At 62.3% G+C, this 24,081-nt stretch overlaps 2 protein-coding genes across 2 annotated transcripts; one reads left to right on the top strand and one right to left on the bottom strand.

Annotated features, from left to right (window-relative positions):
• Positions 1-12,436: 12,436 nt before the first annotated feature.
• Positions 12,437-17,224, bottom strand: LOC115643414 (H-2 class II histocompatibility antigen, E-S beta chain-like). The gene is made up of 6 exons (XM_030547440.1): positions 17,028-17,224; positions 16,270-16,539; positions 15,282-15,563; positions 13,972-14,082; positions 13,402-13,425; positions 12,437-13,033 (listed from the first exon to the last, which is right to left on the bottom strand). The coding sequence occupies exons 1-6, from the start codon at positions 17,131-17,133 to the stop codon at positions 13,020-13,022; spliced, it is 807 nt and encodes a 268-aa protein (XP_030403300.1). The 5' UTR covers positions 17,134-17,224; the 3' UTR covers positions 12,437-13,019.
• Positions 17,225-19,158: 1,934 nt separating this feature from the next.
• On the top strand, positions 19,159-23,219 carry LOC115643415 (HLA class II histocompatibility antigen, DR alpha chain-like). The gene is made up of 5 exons (XM_030547441.1): positions 19,159-19,277; positions 20,700-20,957; positions 21,514-21,795; positions 21,934-22,084; positions 22,452-23,219. Exons 1-5 carry the CDS (start codon positions 19,196-19,198, stop codon positions 22,453-22,455), a joined length of 777 nt encoding a protein of 258 aa, XP_030403301.1. The 5' UTR covers positions 19,159-19,195; the 3' UTR covers positions 22,456-23,219.
• Positions 23,220-24,081: the final 862 nt, after the last annotated feature.

The following is a 24,081-nucleotide window of genomic DNA, read 5'->3' as shown; positions in this document are numbered from 1 at the left end:
GCCCCTGAGAGCCTTCATGGATGTGTTGCTGAAGCTTTGGGCCTGCCCCCTGAATGCGTGCCTTCTGCTTCAGTGAACTATATTGCTTTGGACCAATCTCCCTTGCCCATGCTCAATGCAGCTGACTGGCAGGAAGCCCAGCTGCAAGATGTTGACATTTGTGATACACTACTTGCCAAAAGAGAGGGGCGAGGCCCAGCTGCGGTTGTCCCACCTACCCCAGATGGTAAACTACTATTAAGAGAATGGACCAAACTGAAACTGATTCAGGGAGTGCTACACCGCGTGACCACAGACCCTCTACAAAAGCAACGGAATCAACTAGTGCTGCCAAAAGAGTACAGAGCCCTGGCCATGAGGGCCCTGCATGATGACTTTGGACATTTAGGGATGGAGAGGACCCTGGAACTTATCCGCAGTAGGTTCTATTGGCCTCGGATGGCCGAAGATGTTCGCAGAAAATGTGATACCTGCGCTCGATGTGTTCAAAGGAAAACTCTGCCCACAAGGGCCGCATATCTGAAGAACATCACCAGCAACAAACCTCTGGAGCTGGTTTGCATTGATTTCTTGTCCTTAGAAGTAGACAAGAGGAATATTGGGAACATTCTAGTAGTGACCGACCACTATACGCGATATGCACAGGCATACCCCACACGTGATCAGAAGGCCACTACCGTCGCTCGAGTATTGTGGGAAAAATATTTCTCAGTTTATGGATTCCCAGCCCGGATACACTCAGATCAGGGACGAGATTTTGAGAGTCACCTTCTGAAGGAGGTGCTGAGGATAGCAGGTATTAAAAAGTCGAGGACAACGCCTTACCACCCACAAGGCGACCCTCAGCCAGAGAGGTTCAACCGAACCCTATTGGATATGTTAGGGACTTTGTGGCCAGAGCAGAAGGCAACCTGGAGCCAACATGTTGCATTTCTGGTGCACGCCTACAATGCCACAAAGAACGATGCTACGGGGGTCACCCCATATCTCTTAATGTTTGGGCGAGAACCAAGACTACCCATAGATTTGTGCTTTGGTGTATCAGAGGATGGCGATAGCTATGAAACCCATCAGCAATATGTATCCCGACTACGAGAAAAGCTACGGGATGCTTATCACTTAGCTACATCTGCAGTTCGGAAGAATGCAGACCGCAACAAACAGCGATATGATGCTAGGGTGCGTCTGCAAGAACTCCAGCCAGGGGACAGAGTCCTGCTGCGAAATTTGGGTATTGCTGGCAAGCACAAGATAGCTGACAGGTGGAAGGCAATACCTTACTTAGTGATGGAAAAGCTAGGAGACCTGCCGGTCTACAAGATCAAACCTGAAGAGGGTACAGGGCAGACCAAGACCGTGCACAGAAACCTTTTGCTCCCTGTGGGGGAATTGGTAGGCAGCCCTTATGAGATTGGCCACAACCGGGCAACTGGGCAGAACAAAGGTGCTGCACCAAAGCCGCTTTCCAACGTGGACAGCCGGATCCCTGCAGCTAATCTACCCCTACTCAGCACATCTGAGAGTGAGTCTGAGGAGGAAGACACAACCATGGTGTATCCTGGGATCAAGACAAGATTTCAGTCTCGATCCGCTGAATCAGAAGAGAGCACATCCTCTTCCGCCCTAAACCCTATGGCAGAAGTATTTAGGCCCATTCCTGACATCCCTGAGCCACTGGTGGGACCCCCATGTAATGACTTACACAGGCTATTGGACAGTGGTGACATACAGATGGAGTATGTCCAGAGCACCTGCGACCCTCCACTGTTAGAACTAGAAATGCAGGAGCCTATGCCAGTATCTGAGGGGAACTCACAGGAAACTTCCCCATCCATCACTCAAGAGAATGTCCCCCCTACCACAGCAACAGAGATTCTCAATAGGTGAGACAGGGTAATAAGACCAGTGAAACGGTTAACTTACGATGCACCTGGGGTGATTAGTGAGGAGCCTATACATTTAGCACACAGGTTTGTGAAAGCTAAAGTGGGCTATCTAATGCCTTTTGGAGGGGACCAATAAGTTGGTATAGTAGGGAATGTGATTTGTCGGGACAACAAATTCTTGGCTGGGGGGAGGATGTAAGCAGAGTCAGGATAAGCTCTACCCTGACATCTGGTGGAAAGAAGTTCAGAGAGTGTATCTGCATAGGTACGCCCACCCCATCCCAGACTCCCAAGCTGTGGGATTGCTTGGTGACAAATTGCTCACCCTCAGTTGGGTAGTACTGGCTAGACAAGGGACATGGGTTCCAAAACCCAGAGAATTGAGAGAGGTTGGGAACAGGTATCTGTGCCTGGTGGTGCAGGCTCCTTGTGGAGCTAGAAGCACCAGTTGCACCCCCTCCTCTCTCCACTGTGGAATGTCAGAGTTGATTTTTTTTATCCCCTCAAGAATCTCGATACAGGTCACTGAGCTGAACTCACTTTTGGCTAATGATGCACTAGCACTGGGGCTCCCCTACTAAGAGCCGAGATCACTAAAAGCTTAAATCACTAAAAGCTGAAATCACTGAGCTGAGAGCACTGAGTACGGTGCTAACTAGTGGGGGAGCCTGAAGATATGCTGTGGAACAGAGCAGCTGGTGGAGTGGAGCAGTTGCGGGGACGGCTGGAGTGGATCACGGGACAGCTGGTGGCAGCAGAGCGGAGTAGCTGTGGGACGGGTGGCATGGCCCACAGAGTGAGCAGAGCTGAGCAGTTTTGCAGAGCAGCTGGTGGAGCGGAGCAGTTCCTGAGGATGGCTGGAGGAGCAGAGTGGAGCAGCTGGTAAAGCAGAGCAGTTCTTGGAGAAGGCGGAAGCAAAACCCACGGAGAGGCAGGGCAGTTGGCCCCGGACCACGTAAGGTGCCCCTTTCTACCCAGGCTGGGGGGAGGGACCTCTACAGATAAACTCTTGAACTCTGGGGTGGCATTGACCAGAGACTTTTGGGTTGTTGGACTTTGGGGTGATTGGACTTAAAACCCTAAGCAGAAAAAGGACAGTGGCAAACGTACTTGGAGGTGGGTTTTTGTTTATGGTTTGTGTTATAACCCTGTTTGTGGTGTTTCTCCAATGGGATGCTGCATTGATTCCTTCCTTTATTAAAAAAGACTTTGCTACACTCAGACTCCGTGCTTGCGAGAGGGGAAGTATTGCCTCCTAGAGGCGCCCAGGGGGGTGTGGTATGTGAGTGTCCCAGGTCACTGGGTGGGGGCTCGAGCCGGTTATGCATTGTGTTACTGAAACGGAACCCCTGGATACTGAACCCGGCCCTTGTTGCTGCCAACTAGAGGGGCAGAAGGGTTACATGTGTGTGTATAGGTATTAGGTATAATGTGTGTGTATAAGAATTAAGATATTAGTTATTAGTCATAAATCATATTATCATAATAAATGTGGATCTTTGGCCATGGCTACACTTAGAGTTCTGCAGCGCTGGTAGTTACAGCTGTGTTCGTACAGCTGTGTAGGGCCAGCGCTGCAGTGTGGCCACACTGAGGCCATGGCTACACTAGAGAGTTGCAGCGCTGGTGAAGGGGTTACAGCGCTGCAACTTAGGATGTGGCCACACTTGCAAAGCACGGCCAGCGCTGCAACTCCCTGGTTGCAGCGCTGGCTGTACACCCGGTCGAGCCTCGGGTGTAGCGATTCCAGCGCTGGTGATCCAGCGCTGGTCAGCAAGTGTGGACCCCACCAGCGCTTTTATTGACCTCCGGGGTATAAGGAGGTATCCCAGAATTCCTGTCCACAACAAACCGGAAGAAAGGGAGAGCTCGGAGTTCAGCCAAACTGCTTATTTAAAAAACAAACACAGCTCCTGTTTGCTGAGCGAGCGGAGGCAGGCAGGGGAATTACTTTGGAATGTTCACAGCTGTTTGCTTGAAGAGAGAAACAGCACGCTCACACGGCGGGGGGGAGGGGGAAGTCCGTGTTGAGCAGTTGCTTATCTGGTCTGACGGCTATTTAGGAGTGCATAATTTGCATTTAGTGAATGAGAGAGGAGTGGGGGAAGGGGGTCAGAACTTTTAAAATGATTGAAGCTAGGCACTGTGTATCTTCCAGTCCTTAGAACTTGCAAGGCAGGGAGCTGACACAGTGTCAACTCCAAAAATCCATTCTCTCTGTCTCCCCCACGCTCCCTTTCACACTCCACCCCACCCCCCTCTTTTGACAAGCACGTTTCAGCCACTTGAATGCTGGGATAGCTGCCCACAATGCACCACTCCCAACAGCGCTGCAAATGTGGCCACACTGCAGCGCTGGTAGCTGTCAGGCCATGGCTAAACTTACAGTTCTGCAGCGCTGGTAGTTACAGCTGTGTTCATACAGCTGTGTAGGGCCAGCGCTGCAGTGTGGCCACATTTGCAGCATTTGCAGCGCTGTTGGGAGTGGTGCATTGTGGGCAGCTATCCCAGTGTTTAAGTGGCTGCAACATGCTTTTCAAAAGAGGGGGGTGGGGTGGAGTGTGACAGGGAGCGTGGGGGAGACAGAGAGAGTGGAGTTTTGGAGCTGATACTGTTCTCAGCTCCCTGCCTTGCAAGTTCTAAGGACTGGAAGATACACAGCACCAACCTGCAATCATTTTGACCTTTCCCCCACCCCTCTCTTATTCACTAAATGCTAATTATGCACTCCTAAATAGCCGTCAGACCACATAAACAGTTGCTCAACATTACCCCTCCCCGCCCCTCCTCAAGCAAACAGCTGTGAACATTCCAAAGCAATTCCCCTGCCTCCGCTGGCTCCTCGCTGGAGCACAGAGCAGCTGTGTTTGTTTTTTAGCAAGTAGCTATGGGGAGATCGGAGTTCAGCCATTTTTCTGGTTTGTTGTGGACAGGAATTCTGGGATATCTCCTTATACCCCGGAGGCCAATAAAAGCGCTGGTGGTGTCCACACTTGCTGACCAGCACTGCATCACCAGTGCTGGAATTGCTACACCCGAGGCAGACCAGGTGTACAGCCAGCGCTGCAACCAGGGAGTTGCAGCGCTGCCCATGCTTTGCAAGTGTGGCCACATCCTGAGTTGCAGCGCTGTAACCCCTTCACCAGCGCTGCAATTCTCCAGTGTAGCCAAGCCCTGAGTCTTGTCCCCTGAAAAGATCCTGTGTAGTTTTGTCTATACAACAACATGCTGAGGGTCTGACAGTGGCGCTGTCCCAGCAGGGAGGAACAGGGTCCTGCATGCAGGATCTGCAGGTGGGATTTTCTGGCCAGAGTGACCAGGAGGCTGGACTAGGCTGGCCCAATGGGACCTTCTGGCCTTCACACTGTCATGGAGTGTGGGGGAGTCCGGTCCTGCACCCCTCTTCCTGGGACCCACAGTGACTCTTAGCCAGCCAGTAAAACAGAAGGTTTATTGGACAACAGGATCACAGGTTACAGCAGAGCTTGCAGGCACAGTCAGGACCCCTCCACCGAGTCCTTCTGGGCTTTCAGGGTGCTTGGATCCTAGCTAGGATCCCCTGAATTCCGCCCACACAGCCCCAAGCCCAAACTCAAACTGCTTCCCTCCTGCCACTCCCTTCCTTTGTCCCCTTCCCGGGCAAAGGCGTTGACCTTTCCCCTCCCTTACCTAGCTCAGGTTACAGGCCCTGGCATCGTCCATCCCCTAAAGTCCTTCCCTGCTCTCCCACTCCCCAGACAGACAGTCCCTGCTCCATCACACACACCTGTGCGGCTCTGCCTGGGACTGACCACACCCGGTCTGGGGGGCAGGGCCCTGATGGGCGGCAGAGGCAGCTGGAAGTGGGGTTGGCAGGAGACCTCTTGGGTGTTTTGGGAGGGGACAGAAAGAGAGTCACACTTTGGAGGGTATCAAACACTTTCTTTCCCATGAACCACCCCCTGCAGCCTGTCCATGAGTCCCTCTGCCCCCTCATGTTCACAGTGACCCCACGGGCCCCGTCTCCTCCCCCCAATACACATTGTGCTCCCGAGGGGTCCCTCTGTCCCCTACCCGCAATTCACACCAACCCCCAAGCCCCCACCCTGCTGTGAGTCCTTCTGTCCCCTCCCCCCATTCACACTGCCTTGTCCCATGGGTCCCCCTTCTCCACTCCCCCCACACTGACCCCCCAGCTGTGAGTCCCTCTGTCCCTTCCCGCTGATTCACACCGATCCCCCCTCCCCCCGCTCAGCCCAAGCCCCATGTCCGGTCTGGGGCAGTGACCAGCCCCACACTTACCCCCACCCTGGTTGTAGCTCTCGCGCAGGGTGTCCCGGTCCTGTCGGAACACGGCCTGTGCAACCTTTAAGTTCCACGTGTCCCGCTCCCACTGCTCTGGGCCCACATTCCGGCCATCCACGCCGTGCCAGGCTGTGAGCGCTGCATCTCTGGAGTAGGTAATAATGAGCTGCCTGTCCACCTAGCTGGCCCCGGAGAACTCGGGCAGCCCAGGGCTGGGCTCCGACACCCCCATGTAGAAATAGCGCAGTGAGCGTGGACCTGCAAGGGGGGGGGTCAGAGCCGCTGGCACCGGGACCCGCACCCCCAATCCCAGGCACTGGACAGCGTGGTTGGGGGGGAGGGAGACTCAGGAGCGGCAACGTGGCAGGGAGGGGGGAATTGATCCCACCGTCCGTGGGCAGCCCCCGCTGTGCAGGTACCTGAGGAGGTTGGGGAGCTCAGACCCTGGGTGGGTTGCAGAGAGCTCTGTGCGATCCCCATGTCTGACATGTGTCCCACACCTAGGACAGGTGAGATCCTGGCCAGGCTGGGGGGCCCCGTTCCTGATCACGGCTGACCTCACTAACAGGCATTGGCAGGGGCCTGGGCCTCAGATACCCGGCTCCAGGCGGCATTTACCCCCCCACTGAGGCTTTGCAGTTCCTGGTCCTGCCGTTTGGGCCGGGGGGGTCCCAGCTCCCTTCCAGCGGCCGGTAGCTCCGGTGTGGGGTGGGCTGGGGGTGTCCCCAGAGTGGCTAGAGAGTGTTTGTATGTTAGTCAGACCTGGGCAGAGCCTGTGACCCATGTCAGGTGGGGGCTGCGCAGCATCCAGACCCCAGCCCTGCCTGGGAACGGGGAGCCGGGCGGGGGGGATCTCGGCCATGGAGGCGGGAGGGGCTGCATGAAACCAGAGCCTGCAATAGTGGAGGCAACTGAGACCTGGGCCCATCCCCAGCCAAGGGAGCAGGTACCGGCCGTCGGCTGCTGGCAGGGGATTGCCGGAGATTGTCCCTCGCTGTGGTACCCACCCGCCCCGTCACGGGCCTATGTGAGCCGGGGCAGCCAGACAGGGGCGTCTAGTCTAACAGGGCCACGGTCCGGCTGGGAACAGGGGGCTCAGATCCAGCTCTGGGGAGCCCTGACTGCGACACACCAGTTGTGGGTTTCACAGCTGCCTCTGACAGGCTGTGCTGCTGTGACACCATGAAACACGAGACACCCCCGACTCCTGGGGCAGATCTGAGCAAGACGCTGCTTCCCGGAGCGAACTAGGGGACAATGAACGTCTGGCCTACGGCTGGACCCTGCGCAAACCACAGCCCTGTCTGTCCTGGAGCCATTTCCCTCGCCAGGGGTGAAAGTAACTGAAAGGACTTACGGGTCCTCCAGAGCCCTTAGGAGGGGCGGGGCCTTTAAATCCCCAGATGCTTTAAATCACCCCTGGAGCTGGGAGTGGCACAGGCGGCTGGGAGCCCCAGAGTTAGGGGTGATTTAAAGGGCCTGGGGCTCCAGCTGCCCTACCACAGCGCAGCCCCAGGCACTTTAAATTACCAGCCAGCCTGGGGGTCTCCCAGCTGCCACCCCAGGCTCTGGTGCAGCTTTAGCCCCATGCCCTTTAAGTCACCACTGGAGCCCCAGTGCCGCTACCCCGGGAGTCCAGCAGCCGGACTCGGGCCGTGATTTAAAGGGCCCCGGAGGTAGCCGCAGTGGGAGCCCTTTAAATCCTTCAAAAACCACCGACTGGGCAGGATTTTGCAGTTCCTTCTCAATTGCATGAAACTAGTCCCTAGATTGCTGGGGTGGGGGACCCAAACACCTATGAAACATTTAAAGATTTTCACTCAAAAACCATCCTTATAGGCTACAGCTATTGAGAACAAACACCTTCCACTTTCTAGCGCTCTGAAATTTCCTATATTTCAAATTACCCTGTGCTGCCCTGCCAACCGGTCCCCCTGCCCCACGCCCCTAGCAGCTCCCCGCCAGCTGGTCCCCCTGACCCGCGCCCCTAGCAGCTCCCCGCCAGCCGGTCCCCCTGACCCACGCCCCTAGCAGCTCCCCGCCAGCCGGTCCCCCTGACCCGCGCCCCTAGCAGCTCCCCGCCAGCTGCCGGAGCCCCAGCACTTTAAATAGCCACCAGGACCCTGCTGCCACCTCCTCAGGGATCCAGCAGCAGGGCTCAGGGACGATTTAAAGGGCTGGGTCTCCAGCTGCTGGCGGGGAGCTGCTGGGGGCGTGGGGCAGGAGGAACCAGCTGGCGGGGAGCTGCTGGAGGCGCAGGGCAGGGGGAACCAGCTGGCGGGACGCTGCTGGAGGCATGGGGTAGGGGGATCGGCTGGCGGGGAGCTGTTGGAGGCACGGGATAGGGGGATCGGCTGGCGGGGCGCTGCTGGGGTGTAGGGAAGGGAGGACTGGCTGGCGGCGAGCTGTTGGAGGAATGAGGTAGGAGGATCGGCTGGCGGGGAGCTTCTGGAGGCGCAGGGCAGGGGGAACTGGCTGGCGGGACGCTGCTGGAGGCACGGGCCAGGGGTGACCGGCTGGCGGGGAGCTCTGGGGGCCCGGGGTAGGGGGGACCAGCTGGCGGGGCGCTGCAGGTGGCGGCGAGCTGATGGAGGCACAAGGCAGGGGTGACCGGCTGGCGGGGCACTGCTGGAGGCACGGGGTAGGGGGGACCAGCTGGCGGGGCGTTGCAGGTGGCACGGGGTAGGGGGGACCAGCTGGCGGGGTGCTGCAGGTGGCGGCGAGCTGATGGAGGCACAAGGCAGGGGTGACCGGCTGGCAGGGCACTGCTGGAGGCGCGGGGTAGGGGGGACCAGCTGGCGGGGTGCTGCAGGTGGCGGCGAGCTGATGGAGGCACAAGGCGGGGGTGACCGACTGGCAGGGCGCTGCTGGAGGCGCGGGGCAGAGGGGACCAGCAGGTGGGGCGCTGCAAGTGGTGGCGAGCTGATGGAGGCACAAGGCAGGGGTGACCGGCTGGCAGGGTGCTGCTGGAGGCGCGGGGTAGGGGGACCAGCTGGTGGGGTGCTGCAGGTGGCGGCAAGCTGATGGAGGCACAAGGCAGGGGTGACCGGCTGGCAGGGTGCTGCTGGAGGCGCGGGGCAGAGGGGACCAGCAGGTGGGGCGCTGCAAGTGGTGGCGAGCTGATGGAGGCACAAGGCAGGGGTGACCGGCTGGCAGGGTGCTGCTGGAGGCGCGGGGTAGGGGGACCAGCTGGTGGGGCGTTGCAGGTGGCACGGGGTAGGGGGGACCAGCTGGCGGGGCGCTGCTGGAGGCGCGGGGTAGGGGGGACCAGCTGGCAGGGTGCTGCAGGTGGTGGCGAGCTGATGGAGGCACAAGGCAGGGGTGACCGGCTGGCAGGGCGTTGCAGGTGGCACGGGGTAGGGGGGACCAGCTGGCGGGGTGCTGCAGGTGGCGGCGAGCTGATGGAGGCACAAGGCAGGGGTGACCAGCTGGCAGGGTGCTGCTGGAGGCGCGGGGTAGGGGGACCAGCTGGCGGGGCGCTGCAGGTGGCACGGGGTAGAGGGGACCAGCTGGCGGGGCGTTGCAGGTGGCAGCGAGCTGATGGAGGCACAAGGCAGGGGTGACCGGCTGGCAGGGTGCTGCTGGAGGCGCGGGGTAGGGGGACCAGCTGGTGGGGCGTTGCAGGTGGCACGGGGTAGGGGGGACCAGCTGGTGGGGCGCTGCTGGAGGCGTGGGGTAGGGGGGACCAGCTGGCAGGGTGCTGCAGGTGGTGGCGAGCTGATGGAGGCACAAGGCAGGGGTGACCGGCTGGCAGGGCGTTGCAGGTGGCACGGGGTAGGAGGGACCAGCTGGCGGGGTGCTGCAGGTGGCGGCGAGCTGTTGGAGGCACGGGGCAGAGGGGACCAGCAGGTGGGGCGTTGCTGAATAGCTATAGGGATGTTTTTTGAGTGAAAATCTTTAAATGTTTCCTAGGTGTTTGGGTCCCCCCAGCAATCTAGGGGCTAGTTTCATCCTGCCTAGTCAGTGGTTTTTGAGCGATTTAAAAGGGCCCCAAGCCCTTTAAATGGCTGCTGAGGGAAGCCGATCTGCCCCGGTTGAGTGCACCGGCTCTTGCCGGTATGCCGTACCAGGGCGCACCGGCTTACTTTCACCTCTGCCACTCGCCGGCCCGCAGCCAGTGACAGGGGCTCAGGCCAGGGGACTAATGGAGCCTGGTGCCCCAGCGAATGGTGCGGGGATTATCCATGCTACAGGGAACGCAGCTCTCCCAGCTGGTGCCTGGCCAGGCCGTGAGTCACAGATTCCCCCAGGATGCCAGTCGGCCAGCCTGGGTCCATGACTGCTCCATGAGGAAGGTGATATCCCAGCCCCAGGCAGTGTCTGTGGGGCCCACGCTGGGTTACGTCCATGAAGGGTTTATGGATCCCTGCAGGCCAGGGATTGATCTGCTCTGTGGGGGGGGGGGGGGGGGTCCCCCCAGCTCCCCAGGCACTAACAGCAGCGGGGGGTGATCACTGCTGTGCCTGGGACTGTGACAGGCTCAGAGACGTCCCCCCACCCGGGGGGGTCGCCCAGCCTGGCAGGGCTGGGCCAGGGGAGAGGTGAGGGCCACAAAACGAACTGGGGCTAGAGAGCTCAGCGAGCCCCACTGAGGCAGACCCTGGGGAGACCTGGCCGCTCTTCGGGGATCAGTGCCCCCGGCCCAGCGTTTGCAGGGACACACACGGCGCTGTCAGAACAGGGGTTTATTTACCAGCTGCCCCAGCGTGGGGAGCTCTGAGGGGACCCCAGAGGATGGAGCGTTACAGCCCAGCCCATGGTCAGCCCAGTGCCCTGCCCGGCTGCAGGGACCCCCTGGGCCAGGCTCCGTCTGTCTCTCCTCCTTCGGCAGACGCCAGGTGGGAACATCAACTCCTCCCAGCAGCCAGCTCCTCCCCCGCCTCGCCCCACCCAGCCCTTTGGTCTCCAGCTGGGGGTCACTGCTCAGCCCCCTGCGGAGAGGCAGGGAGCCCATCTCCCCCTGGGTGCTGGTGTGTCAATGTCCTGGTGATTGGATCTGCCGTTCTCAGCTGCTCCACTGATCTGGGGCCTACAGCCCCGGCAGCTGGGTGATACCCACACCCGGGGCTCCTAGCCTGTCCTGAGGCTTGTCTCTGGGGGTTCGCACTGTTAAAATGGGGTTAGATGGATCCCAGTGGGGTCAGACTGTGTGAGATGCTGGCAATGACTGTCTGCATCAGTCTCACCTAGAACAGCGTGTCCCAGGCTGTCCGGCGACAGTGAGGGGTTTGCTCTGAATCAGTGACCCCAGGCAGGAGACGTGTCACCAGGGTGAAACACGAGTGCCCAGGACAGGTTCTCCCCACCGGCCCAGCGACAGACGCCCTAGGGTCAGTCTGCACTACGTGTGTGTCAGTGTGATTGATGTTGCTCGGGGTGTCGGAGGGCTGTGCACAGGAATACAAATTTGTCCCTTTTGGAAGGGCCCTTTCTGTGCCCCCCACAGTGCCTGGAGGAGTTGGCTCCCCCCTGCCAGCAGCCAGAGGAGCTGGACCCCCGAGCCCCCCAGCAGCCAGAGGAGCTGGACCCCCGAGCCCCCCAGCAGCCAGAGAAGCTGGATCCTCGAGCCCCCCAGCAGCCAGAGGAGCTGGATCTCCCCCCACGGCTCCAGGGCTTGAGGATCTGTCGTCTCCCCGAGGCTGGGGGAGTTCTGTAACTGCGTTGATGGGGGGAGGCTGCCCCTGCTTGACCCCCCGGCGCACGCCCCTGTGTGAATAAACCACCTCCCTGTATGATGTAAGTGACACAGACACAAGCACTCGTGTGCCTGGCGCTGCCAGCAGAGAGCCTCTCCCCCCACTCCCCTGCGGCGCAGAGATGGGTTATCAGGCCAAGGGGAGATCTCCCGCCCATCGGCACGAAGTGTCGTCACCAGACGTGCTGCAGCAGCGCTGGGTGTGTGGACAAGCCCTGTGCCCCAGGGGGGCCCTTGGGAGACCTCAGAGGACACAAGACTTGGTTGAGGGCCCCCCCACACCCCTGAAGAGGAGAGGTGCAGGAGCGCTCGTCCCACCAGCCTGAACTTGGGCAGGAAGGGCATGAAAACCCCGTCCAGGAGAAATCTCCCGCTGGATGCTGCTTGGCTGTGACAGGGCAGGAATGGCCAGGCATAAGCACCAGATCCCCTGGCTGTGCCGGGTCAGCCCCACAGCACACACAGCGCTGGCTTCTGACAGGAGTTTCTGTGACCTTTGGGCCCCTAGGGCTGTAACTCCCTGGCGTGTGGGGAACGTGCTGTAACCTTGTCAAGAACTCCCCGTGCTTTGTCTTCGTTAACAAATCTTTACTGAGGTTATTACAGGGTTGGCTACAAGCGTTGTCTGTGCAGTGAGATCGAAGGTGCCACTGAACTGGGGTGAGCGACTGTTCCTGTGGGACAGGGAGTGACCGAATGTCGTTGTGATTTGGGGTGGAAGGGACGATCGATCGATCACAAGGGCAGGCTGGCTGGGTGGCCAGACAGATCGGAGAGCCCAAGGGGACTGTCTGTGACTCCGTGGATATGTTGTTACAGGGCCTGTGGAGTTCACACCTGACACTTTGGTGAAATCTCAGTACAAAACTCAGCCAATTTGGGGTTGGTGCCCCGGGTACTAACTGTGCCCTGAGATTGGTACCCACAATCGTAAGGCACTCGACAGCGTGACAGGGTCACCCCAGGGCCCTGCTGGGACTGAGGGGCAGGGACGGGTCCCCGAGGGGGCAGCGCGGGCTGGAGCCGGGCAGAGTGCGGGGAGCAGATGGGGACAGGAAGGGACCAGCCCCAGGTTCTGCATTCTCCGGGCTGGGCGAGGTGCTGGGAGAGACGGACGGAAACTCCTGCCGGCCGGGGGATCCGACGCCCAGGATCTAACTCAGGAGCCCTGCAGGAAGAGGGGAGAGAAATCAGCCCCTGGCTGTGGGGCTAGCGGGACGGACAGGGGATTTTCTCTGCCAGGCCCCAGGGCGCCCCAGTTACTCTGCCTGGCAGCCGCAGGGCTGGGTGATGCTCGGCAGGACCCAGGACCCTCTGCCCCGGGGAGCAGCTCGGGGATCGGCCTGAATGGGGACTGAGGGAGCTGCAGTCTCCTCCTCCGCGGGGCCAGCGCCCCATTGCCCAGCTGCCCAGGGGCTGAGCTGGGCGGGTGTCATGGGCTGAGAGGCACAAACAGCCACCTCACAGGCACCCCAGGCAGCCTGTGCTCAGTGTGGGGGGAGGGGTGTTTAACGGGGGGAGGGGGATTGAAATTACCTGCAGGTTGGGGAACAGGGCGCCCTGAAAAACAAAGAGAAACATGGTCAGAGCCCTGGGCAGGAGGAGCTGGTTCCTGGGGGTCAGAGCTCCAGCCTCTGCTCCACAGCATGAAATGCCCCTCACTAGGAACCCAGTCCCCCTCCGCCCCCAGACCTGGGGTCCCCTCCCCGTTATTACTGTAAATCCCTGACCCAGGATCCCTGCCCCGGGGGATGGGACGGAAACGCTGAGCCCTGGGGCAGGGGCAGCTCCCTGCACTGCGAGGGGTCGGGGTCTGTCCCACCCCGGGGGCTCGGCCGGGGGAGGGGAGAGTGGGAGCTCCCAGCCTGGCCCCGGGGCCCCGCACTGAGATCTCCCCACGGCCCCTGCTCTGTCCCTGCCCTAGGAGTGGGGAGGGTCTGACCCAGCCCCGGCCGCAGGAGAGAAGCCGGGACGCCCCTGCCAGACTCTGAGCAGCCCCTGCTGGGGACGGGAGCCTGCAGCCAGGCCCGGATTCCCCTGAGCCCCCCGAGTCCCACATCCCCCCACAGACCCCCTGGTGCCCCGCTCCCACCCGGAGCCGTTCACCTTTCTTATTCTTCAGGTAGATGAGGAGTCCGGGCGCCAGGAAGATCAGCCCCAGCACGAAGCCCCCGACCCCCGTCAGCATCTTGCTCCTGGCAGAGTCAGACTGCGCCTCTGGAACAGGGACATGGAACGGGCCGGGTCAGAGCCAGGGGCCTCCGGGCCAGCTCCTGTCCACACCAGTGACCGGCACCAGCCAGGGCAGAGCCAGGGGCCTCCGGGCTGGGCTACCATCCATGCCAGTGACCGGCGCTGGCCGGGGCAGAGCCAGGGGCCCCCGGGCCGGGCTCCTGTCCGTGCCAGTGACTGGCACCAGCCGGGTCAGAGCCAGGGGCCTCCGGGCTGGGCTCCCGTCCACGCCAGTGACCAGCACCGGCCGGGGCAGAGCCAGGGGCCTCCAGGCCGGGCTCCTGTCCGTGCCAGTGACTGGCACCAGCTGGGTCAGAGCCAAGGGCCTCCGGGCCAGTGACCAGCGCTGGCCGGGGCAGAGCCAGGGGCCTCCGGGCTGGGCTCCCGTCCGCGCCAGTGACCGACATCGGCCGGGGCAGAGCCAGGGGCCAGGGCCTGCAGGAGCAGCTGTGGGACAATCTGCCCCACATCAGGGCTCCTCCTGGTCTGTGATCTTCAGAGATAGGCTCAGGCTGCAGCACGAGGTGTCATATCCCTGCTCATTGTCAGCATGAACTGGTCTAGCCAGGGCTGTCCCTAGGGGGGTGAGGGACCTGGGGCGGAAGTGACAGATTTGTCTCTTCCAGGGCCAACCGCGCCGGCCAATCACACTGTCCCGTGAGGCCCAGAGCAGTTACCCCGATTCGCCCTACCCAAGGCACAGCTCTGAGTCTAGCCCTGGACAGTCTGTGAGACACAGAGATAGCCAGTCTCTGTGTGAACCTTGCTCTGTTCTTGGGCTCAGTGACACCCTGTGGCAGTGAGTTCCAAAGGCTAATTACACAGTATGTGGGAAACGTCCTTCCTTTTGCCAGGTGTGAATTTGCCCCTTTCCATTCCACTGAGTGTCCCCTTGTCCCATTGCTGTGAGACAGGGAGAACAGACACTCCCGATCTCCCTTCTGCAGACCAGTCATTATTATGGAGGCTTTTCTCCTCCACCACCTCATCACTGCTCCATCAGGTTGTGTCTCCATGGCATTTTGCAGCCTGTGGACGTGAGCTCCCAGCCCAGGTTGATAGATTTGGGTTAGGAGGGCTCGTGTGAGTGCTCTGCCCCAGGCCCATCCACGGAGGGCTCCACATAGCTAGGGAGTGGGAGAAGCTGCAAGCTCAGGGGCTGCCCCACACCCAGAGGCTCTTACCCCAGTGCACGGCAAGGGGGTCCCGCAGGCTGATGTGCTCCACCTGGCAGGTGTAGACGTCCCTGCGCTGGGGGCTCATCTCCAGCATCACCAGGATCTGGAAGGTCCAGTCTCCGTTCTGGAGCAGCTCCGTGGACACTACCCCGGCCGTCTGCTCCTGCCCATTCTTCAGCCACTTGATCTCGATCCCCCCGGGGTAAAACCCCGTCACGGAGCAAACCAGCAGGTCGGGGTGGGGCTTGGACCCCGATTTCGTGGGGAAAACTGTCACCTCAGGCTGAACTGGGGGGAGAAAGAGACGAGGGCTGGGAAAGGGGCTGGAGACAGAAAGGTGCTGAGGAAAAAGAGGTGCCCCCCTCCCGTCCCAGGGATAGGCCCCAGACCCCCATCTACTCCCCCAGGCTGGTAGTCTCCTGCCCCCCATTGCCCTGGGCAGGCTCCAGCAGAAAGGGCCCGAGGGGAGCTGCATCCTGTCATCCCCATGGGGACAGAGCCAGGGACTGTCTGACGCTGGGGACCAGGGAGATGGGGTCTCAGCCCAGGGACCAGGAGCTGCCCCCACCCCTCAGCCGGGGGCACTCCGAGGGGGGAGGGGTGGGGTTGGAAAGTTGTGCCCCATTGCTGGTCCCCCCAGCCCAGGAAGGGGTGTAGGAGCTGCAGCAGCCCCCTGCCCTGCGGGGTCTGAGTGGGGGGCACTGGGGGCTCAATCCCCAGAGGAGTAGAGGGAGGGTCAGTCAACCCCCCACCCCGAGACTGACCTGGGCCTGGGGCTCTGCGCCCTGCAGACAGGGGGTGGCACAGCCAGACCTGGGGACCCGATCTTGGCCTCCCAGACTCTGGTTCCCTCCCCCACCTGCCGCCGGGTTACCCCTCCCCTGCTCCTTGTTCTCCGTCCCCTGCCCGTGTCCTGGCCCCGCTCCTCTTCCTGCCGCCCCCCAGCGCAGGAGCAGCTGAGCCTCCCTCGCACCTTCCCCCCCCCCGCACTCACCTCTCCGGTCGATGGTGAAAGGCGCGCCCACCCCGTAGTTGTACCGGCAGAACCGGTCCGTCTCACCCCGCTTCTGTGTCAGGATCTCGGGCTGGCTGTTCCAGTACTCGGCGTCGGGCCGCCCCAGCTCCGTGTCCGCCACGAACACCCCCAGCTCGCTGTCGAAGTGCACGTACTGCTGCCGGTCGTAGATGTAGCGCTGCAGGAACCGGACCCGCTCGGTGCCGTTGGTGAACAGACAGTCAGACTTCGCCTGGATCAGGAACCGCCCTGCGGGGGGAGACGGGCTGGGCTCAGGGACCCCCCAGCTGCCCCTCCCCATCCTGCCCACGGCCTCGCAGCCCATGGGGGGGGAACAGCCTGAGCCCCCCTGCCCCAAACCCCTCCCTTGCCCAGCAGAGCCCGGCGGGCAGGCAGGGCCGTGGGGTGAGAGGGGAGTGACGGTAACACTGACCCGGGCGTGGGGGGGCGGTGCGTGTAGGGCAGACACTGTGCCGGGCACAGGGGCGGAGACACCGAGCAAGGGTGACAGCGGTACAGGCAGGACGGGGCTCCCCAGGGCGCTGAGGTCTGATCCCCACGGATACACCCAGCACCGCCCAGGACGGGGCTCCCCAGGGCGCTGAGGTCTGATCCCCACGGATACACCCAGCGCTGCCCAGGACGGGGCTCCCCGGGGCGCTGTGATCTGACTCCTCCCGGATACACCCAGCGCTGCCCAGGACGGGGCTTCCCGGGGCGCTGGGGTCTCTACTCACCTTCGGGCTCCGTGCAATGAGCCAGGTGGGTTCTCAGCACCGTCAGTGTCACTAGCAGAGCCCCAGCCCAGCGGCTCCCAGCCCCCAGGATCCGACCCGCCCCCATCGCTGCTCAGGAGGGAGAGACCTGGAAACTCGTCAGGACCCCCCAGACTGAGACCTTCTCTGTCCAGCTCCGAGCACCAGCCCCGGGACGCTGCCCACGGCCCCGGGGATTGGGCACCCCCAGCCCAGGGGCCAGTCAGCATCGGGGCTGGGCAGCATCATCAGTCGCCAGGCAGAGCCGGCCCCAGCAGGGCTCGGTTCCCTACTTCTCCCTCGCAGGGGGCAGAGCAGGGCCTGGGGTCGGGCTGCAGGACTCGCCCCAGAAGTTCTGAGCTTCCCCCTCCCCCACCTCCATGGGCCTGAGCCCTGCCCCCCAGGGCCACCTGGGGAGGGCAAGTGGGGCAATTTGCCCCAGGCCCTGCAGAGGCCTCCACGAGAAGATAGTATTCTGTAGTATTGCAACATTTTTTTATGGAAGGGGCCCCCAAAATTGCTTTTCCCCAGGTCCCCTGAATCCTCTGGGCAGCCCTGGGGACCCCACCATAGAGCGGGGGCTCAGTCTCCATGGGTCAGGCACAGCTCGGCCTCCCAGCTGCTCCCATCATCGATCTCCCTAAGGGGCTTCTCTGGCCCCCGGTCTCTGAGCCCCTCCCCCTCTCTGCTGTATTCACCCCCCACCCCGTGGGGCAGGGCCAGGCCAGTGTCCCCATGGCCTAGGTGGGGAGGGAGGCCCAGAGGAGTCAGTGACTGGCCCAGGGTCACACACAGTCTGTGGCAGGGCCGGGAAGGAGCCCAGGGCTCCTGGGTCCCAGGCCAGCCCCGAACTGCTGGGCCAGCCCCGCTCCTGCCCCTCCAGCACCCGGCCCTTCCTGCAGGGGGCAGTGTGAACACCCAGCACTTTAGCCGGGGGGGTGGGGGGTGAGTTGGTGCCATGGGGGCGGGAGGCGAAGGGTTTGGGCAGGGGACAGGGACCAACGTGCCCCACACAGGGACCAGGACAGACCCTGGGGGGAGGGAGTTTGGTCACTAACAGCAGATTGGAGCCGGTGCCAGCAGAGGGGAAAGACCCCATGTCCCCGTCCCCACCTCCCCAGCCAGCCAGTCCCCGCCCTGGGGCCAGATGGGAAGAGCGACCCCTAGAGCCAGGGTTCTGAGACTGGGGGTCGGAACCCCTCAGGGGGTCGCGAGGTTATTACATGGGGGGTTGCAAGCTGTCAGCCTCCACCGCAAACCCTGCTTTGCCTCCAGCATTTATAATGGTGTTAAATATATAAAAAAGTGTTTTAAATTGATAAGGGGGGTCGTGCTCAGAGGCTTGCTATTTGGAAGGGGTCACCAGTACAAAAGTTTGAGACTCACTGCCATAGAGGGGAATGGTCCTGTATCCCAGTCTCCCATGGATGGTGCCCCAAACCCCATTTGTGGCCTGGTCTACACTTAACTCTTGTCCCTGCAGATTTCTGTGGGTCGGGCGGGGGGGTGACTCCCCAGTGCAGAGCTGGGCTGGCCAAGTCCCCCATGTGCACATACAGCTGTGCTGCAGAACAGGGGGGCTGAGGGTGGCATGAGCTCCGTGTGGGGAGGTGCTGTCCCCGCACCAGGTGTCTGGCTGGGAATTTGCAGGATCGTCAACCCCAAATGTTCAGAAATCCTGAGATTGGCTTTAAAATCCTGCAATGATGTACAAATCCCAGCTGTGGGGGTTATTTGCCTTCTGCTCTTTGAGCCTTAGGGTGCCCGGGGGTCACAGGTTGAAGCTCTCCCCACAGCCCCGAGGGCTGGGCACTCCCTTTGGCTCTAAGAACGAGGCTGGAATCGTCCCAGACCCACGTGACTCCCGGAGCTGGGGCTTTAGGAAAACACAAGAATTATCCTGAGACTCAGGACACGATCCTGAGAGCTGGGAACCCTGAATTTCTTCATCTCCTCTCAGAGGGCTTCAGCGCTGCTGCTCTGCCTGGTAACAGCCTGGTCGGTGCAGGGATTTCTGCCATTGGGCGCAGTTCCTGGGCCGGGCTCCCCTGGCCAGTGCTGGGTGCTGCCCGCCCTGGGGTGTGACATGTGCCCCTCCCAGCCCCTTTGTGCTGCCGGCCCTGCACCCAGCCCAGTGCCGGGGAGAGGAGATGGGCGCAGGACGGGGCGTCCCCATGGCCCAGCTGGCCCTGCTCACCCTGCTGACCTTGCCGGGTGCAGGGGCGGTGACAGGTACGGGTGGGGTGCGGGCTGGGACACCTCGGCGAGGGGAGGGGCAGCTTCACCTCCAGAGAGGGGACTATGGGGGGGCTGATGGGCCAGGGAGCGGGTACAGAGGGGAGTCAGATGGGGGGGTGGAGGGAGGAGGGTCTCACCCCTGTGGCAGGGAGGGGGGGAGAGGAGGCCAGCACAGGGGCAGCAGAAGAATCGTGAGGAAGTCGCTGTGGTTTGGGTATGACACAGCCCTGCTCTAGGGGTGCAGCCCCCTCCCCCACAGGGTATCGGGGGCTGATCCCCCCAGGGGGGCACCAGGCACAGGTAGGATGGGGGAACGTTCCCCAAAGAGCTGCACCAGGGCCAGACCCTGCTGAGCAGTGAGTGCGTCTGTGCAGAGCTGGGAGCCCCTGGCCCCGCTTCCAGGCCTGGCCCCATTGTCCCCCCTCCCCAGGGCTCAGACCAACGGGCTGCGGGGGGGGCTCTGTGGGGCCAACCAGGAGCAACGCCAGGGGTTTTGGCGTCCTAGGCGCAGGGCCATTTCGCCACCCTGCGCACCAGTCCCGCGGCTCCGGTGGACCTGCCGCAGTCGTGCCTGCTGATGCTTCACCGGAGCTGCGGGACCAGCGGACCCTCCGCAGGAACGCCTGCGGCAGGTCCACTGGAGCTCCCTACTGCCCCCCCGGCAAAATGCCGCCCCCCCATAATCCTGGCGCCCTAGGCGACTGCCTAGGACGCCTAAATGGAAGCGCCGGCCCTGGGGCCGACTCTCCTTGGCTGGTGGTGGCGGGTTCCCTCCTTTGCAATCGCTCGGTGAGATCCTGCCGGGCGAGCTGGGGTCAGTGAACGACTCCCTAGGATGCAGGTGCCCAACTCCTTTGGGCCCTGGGGAGTCCCAGCCTCAGCCTCCAGCCAGACCCCTCCCCCCTGGAGTGTGTCTGATCCCCCAGCGCAGCTTTAATGTCCCTGGCTGGGGAGTTCCCAGGTCTCTCAGTGACCAGCCCTGGGGTGTGAGTGTCGGGGGCCAGGGACTGAAATCGCCCCGAGAACCAGGTCATGGCGACCCCGGGACATGGAACCAGCCCCACGCACAGACGGGAGAATGAAATGTCCAGCAGTAATGACATCCAACGTCCCCCCTACACTGCTGTGGGCTGGGGCCATGTCCCCTTCACAAGCTAAGTGGGGATAGGCCTGGCCACGGCTTGGATGGGATTGAAGTGAGCAGAAGGGGGGGCACAGTAGGCAGGGCTGACCCCAATGCCCCAGCACGATACCCGGGGCCCCTGGGCTCCCTGCACCCGCTTTCCCCTCACACTGAGGTGCCCCAGTGCCAATGTGACGGCCAGCGGGCTGTGGCCCCAGGAGAAGAGATCAGAGACCTTGTATCCTGGGGAGGGGCTGGAGTGGGTGCTGATGGGGACGCCCGTCTCCCCGCAGTGGATCATGTGACCTCCCAGGCAGAGTTCTACCAGCGCACGGACCGATCCCAGCAGGAGTCCGGGCAGTACATGCACGAGTTCGACCAGGACGAGATGTTCTATGTGGACCTGGAGAGGAAGGAGACCGTCTGGCGCCTGCCTGAATTCAGCAAGTTCGCCAGCTTCGAGGCGCAGGACGCGCTGGGCAACATCGCTGTGGACAAGCACAACCTGGAGATCATGATCAAGAGGTCCAACCACACACGGGCTGAGAATGGTGGGACATTTTCCCTGCCAGGCACCATTCCCGTGCAAGTCCCCCCTCAGCTCCCCTCCCAGCCCCTGGAGGGCTCCGGGGAGCCAGTCAGCTGGGCCAGGGCTCTGCAGGGCAGGGGGGCCGGGCAGTTCACACCCTCCAGGCTGGGGGCCAAGGGCAGTTCCTTTGCCAAGGGCTGTTCGTGGCCCCTGCCCAGCGCCAGGCCCTGCCCCTGAGGGATTCTCTCCCCTGTTCCTTGTGCCCCATGAGCTGTCAGTGCAGGGAGCTGGGACGGCCCCGGTGACACCCCCACAGTCCTGGGGAGAGACCCTGAGCTGGAGCCTGAGCACCAGGGACTGGCTGGCTCAGGGGGGCAGGGAATGGGACACGGGGCCTTTCCCCTTTACGAGGTGCCAGCTCCCATCCGGCCCCAGGGCAGGGACTGGCTGGCTCGGGGGGCAGGGAGTGGGATATGGGGCCTGTCCCCTCTGGGGGCGCTGGCTCCCATCCGGCCCCAGGGCAGGGCCTGGCTGGTTCAGGGCCAGGCAATGGGACCCGCTAACCTCTGTCTCCCCAGTGCCCCCTGAGGTGACCGTGTTCCCCAAAGGCCCCGTGGAGCTGGGGGAGCCCAATGTCCTGATCTGCTTTGTGGACAAGTTCTCCCCGCCCGCACTCAGCGTGACGTGGCTGAAGAACGGGCAGGAGGTGACCGAGGGCGTCTACGAGACCGACTTCTACCCCCGCCAGGACAACTCTTTCCGCAAGTTCTCCTACCTGCCCTTCCTCCCCAGCCAGGGCGACTTCTACGACTGCCGGGTGGAGCACGGGGGGCTGCCCGAGCCCTTCACGAAGCACTGGGGTGAGGCCGGGGCACCTGGGGACCCCACTGGGCACAGGGCTGGGAGCCAGGACACATGGGTTCTATCTCAGCGCTGGGAGGGAGGGGTGGGAACAGCCCCCCTCACTCCATGCTCTGTCCCTCTCCCCCTCTCTCCAGAAGCCCAGGTGCCCACCCCCGTCCCCGAGACCACAGAGACCCTGGTGTGCGCCCTGGGCCTGGCCGTGGGCATCGTCGGCATCATCGCAGGCACCATCCTCATCATCAAGGGCATGAAGATGAATGCCGCCCGCAACCCGCGGGGCCCCTTGTGAGTAGCCACTGCCCAGGGAGGGGACCCGTTGCACCCATGGCCCACCCAGCACCCACTGTGGAGACCCCCCTGCCTGCTCTGCCCCCCTAGCCAGCCACAGCCCTGCAGCCCACCCACACCCCCTGGGGAGACCCCCCCACCTGCTGTGCCCCCCCAGCTAGCCACAGCCCCTGGGCCACCCAGCACCCACTGGGGAGACCCCCCCACCCGCTGTGTCCCCCCAGCCTGGCACAGCCCCTGCGCCCAACCAGCACCTCCTGCGTCAATGAGAGACTCCCTGGGGGTGCTGGGGAGTGGCCCCGATCCCTGCCAGTCTCACATCGGGGCCCAGGGCTCCTGGTAACTGACCCTCTTTGTTTTTCAGATAAACATGGGGACGAGCCGGCGCCCCCGAATGCCCCAGGTGCCTTTGTGAGACTCACTTGCACCGCCCCCCTGCCCCATCTCTGCCCCAGCATCCCTGCTCCGTGCCCGTCGGTGCCAGCTGCTGTACCCAGGCAGGAGTCCCCCAGCCCCGTAACTGTGCCGAGCCAACCCGCTAAGACTCACTGGGGAGCCGGCCCCTCGGACTTCCCTCACTCACCCCCTGCTGGGCTTGGGAGGGGGGCACCTATCCAGGGAGAGGGCTGCTGCCCATGGGGCTGGGAATGGGGGTCGCCTCTCGTCAGGGGGCAGCAGGGGAGAGGGCTGCTGCCCATGGGGCTGGGAATGGGGGTCACCCCTCGTTGGGGTCAGCAGGGCCCATGGGGCTGATCCAAACCCCATTGCCGTCACAGGGAAGGTTTCTCTCGACTCCAGTGGATGCTGGATTGGGCCCCGAGCCTGATCCCTATTGGCCAGAGGCTGCTGTCAGTCACCCCTGGTAAAGTCCCTCCAGCCATTACCCAGCAGGCTTTGGAGCAGTTTTGGCCATCCTGGGTCAATAGGGTCCCTGTGGGGCAGGATTGGGCCCATGGCTGGGGGTGATGCAGCCCCAGCACCTGGCTAAAGGCCCCAGTGCGGGGTCTGTGTGGGAAGGGCCCAGTCTCTGTACAGCCCCCGCCCTCTGCCCCATGTGTGTCCACAGCCCTGCGCCCCCCATCTCGCTCTGCAGCTTTGCTAACAGCAATAAAGTGGGTTTTTTGGGACATTTTTGAGGTTTTAATCCTAATTTAAAATCTGGTCAGTCTGAGCCATGCCTGCGGCAGCCTGTGTTATCCCATCCCAGCTGCAGCCTGTCCAGGGGCTCTGGATTACACTGGGAGTTAAGGGAGTTTGGTAGGAGGGCTAAGGAAGGAGCCAGGACTCCTGGGTTCTATCCCAGCTCTGAGAGGAGTGGGATGAAAAAGGGGTTAGAGCGGGGGGTGGGGAGGGCTGGGCATCAGGACTTCCGGGTTCTATTCCCGTTGCTGACACTGACTTGCTGAAAGCTGGGAGGCTGCCTGTGCCTCAGTTTCCCCATGTCTGAAATGTGGCCAGTCTCCCCCTGGGTCTGTGGGGGAGGCTCTGGGGCTGAGGGATGGTCCATGGAGCACTTTGAGCTCGTCCCGTGGCCAGGAGCCCTGGAGCAGGGCAGGGCTCATGGGTCAGGCTCCCCCGGGACTGAACCCCACAGGGCGAGCGGCTGCAGAGAGACACTGGCCTGTCTGGGGGCTGCGGTGACGTCCCCCAGGCTGGGGTCACTGTGACGCGAAGGGCAGATCCCCCCTCCCCCGACCATGGCACTGAGCCCCCAGCCCAGCTTCCTCACACCCCTCCCCTGGCATGTGCTGGGAGACCCCACCCCACCCTGGCTCCCACCAGCAGCGATTGGCTGCTCCAACCTGCCAATAACGCCACCAACCGACCAAGCTCTCCCATTGGCCGCTGGAGCCTTGGACCAGCCTCCTGCGCGTTCCCATTGGCTGCCGCCGTCCAGCTGTCCCTGGGGGGAATGTTCCCAGGTCCCTTTAGGCAGCTCCAGACACAGGCCCTGGGGCCCTGCCAGCTGGGGAGGCCCTGGGGGGCTGGGAGCG

This window comes from Gopherus evgoodei, unplaced genomic scaffold, assembly GCF_007399415.2.
Source record: "Gopherus evgoodei ecotype Sinaloan lineage unplaced genomic scaffold, rGopEvg1_v1.p scaffold_58_arrow_ctg1, whole genome shotgun sequence".
In the NCBI taxonomy this organism is placed as follows: Eukaryota; Metazoa; Chordata; order Testudines; family Testudinidae; genus Gopherus; species Gopherus evgoodei.
This window is presented reverse-complemented; position numbering and strand designations above follow the sequence as displayed.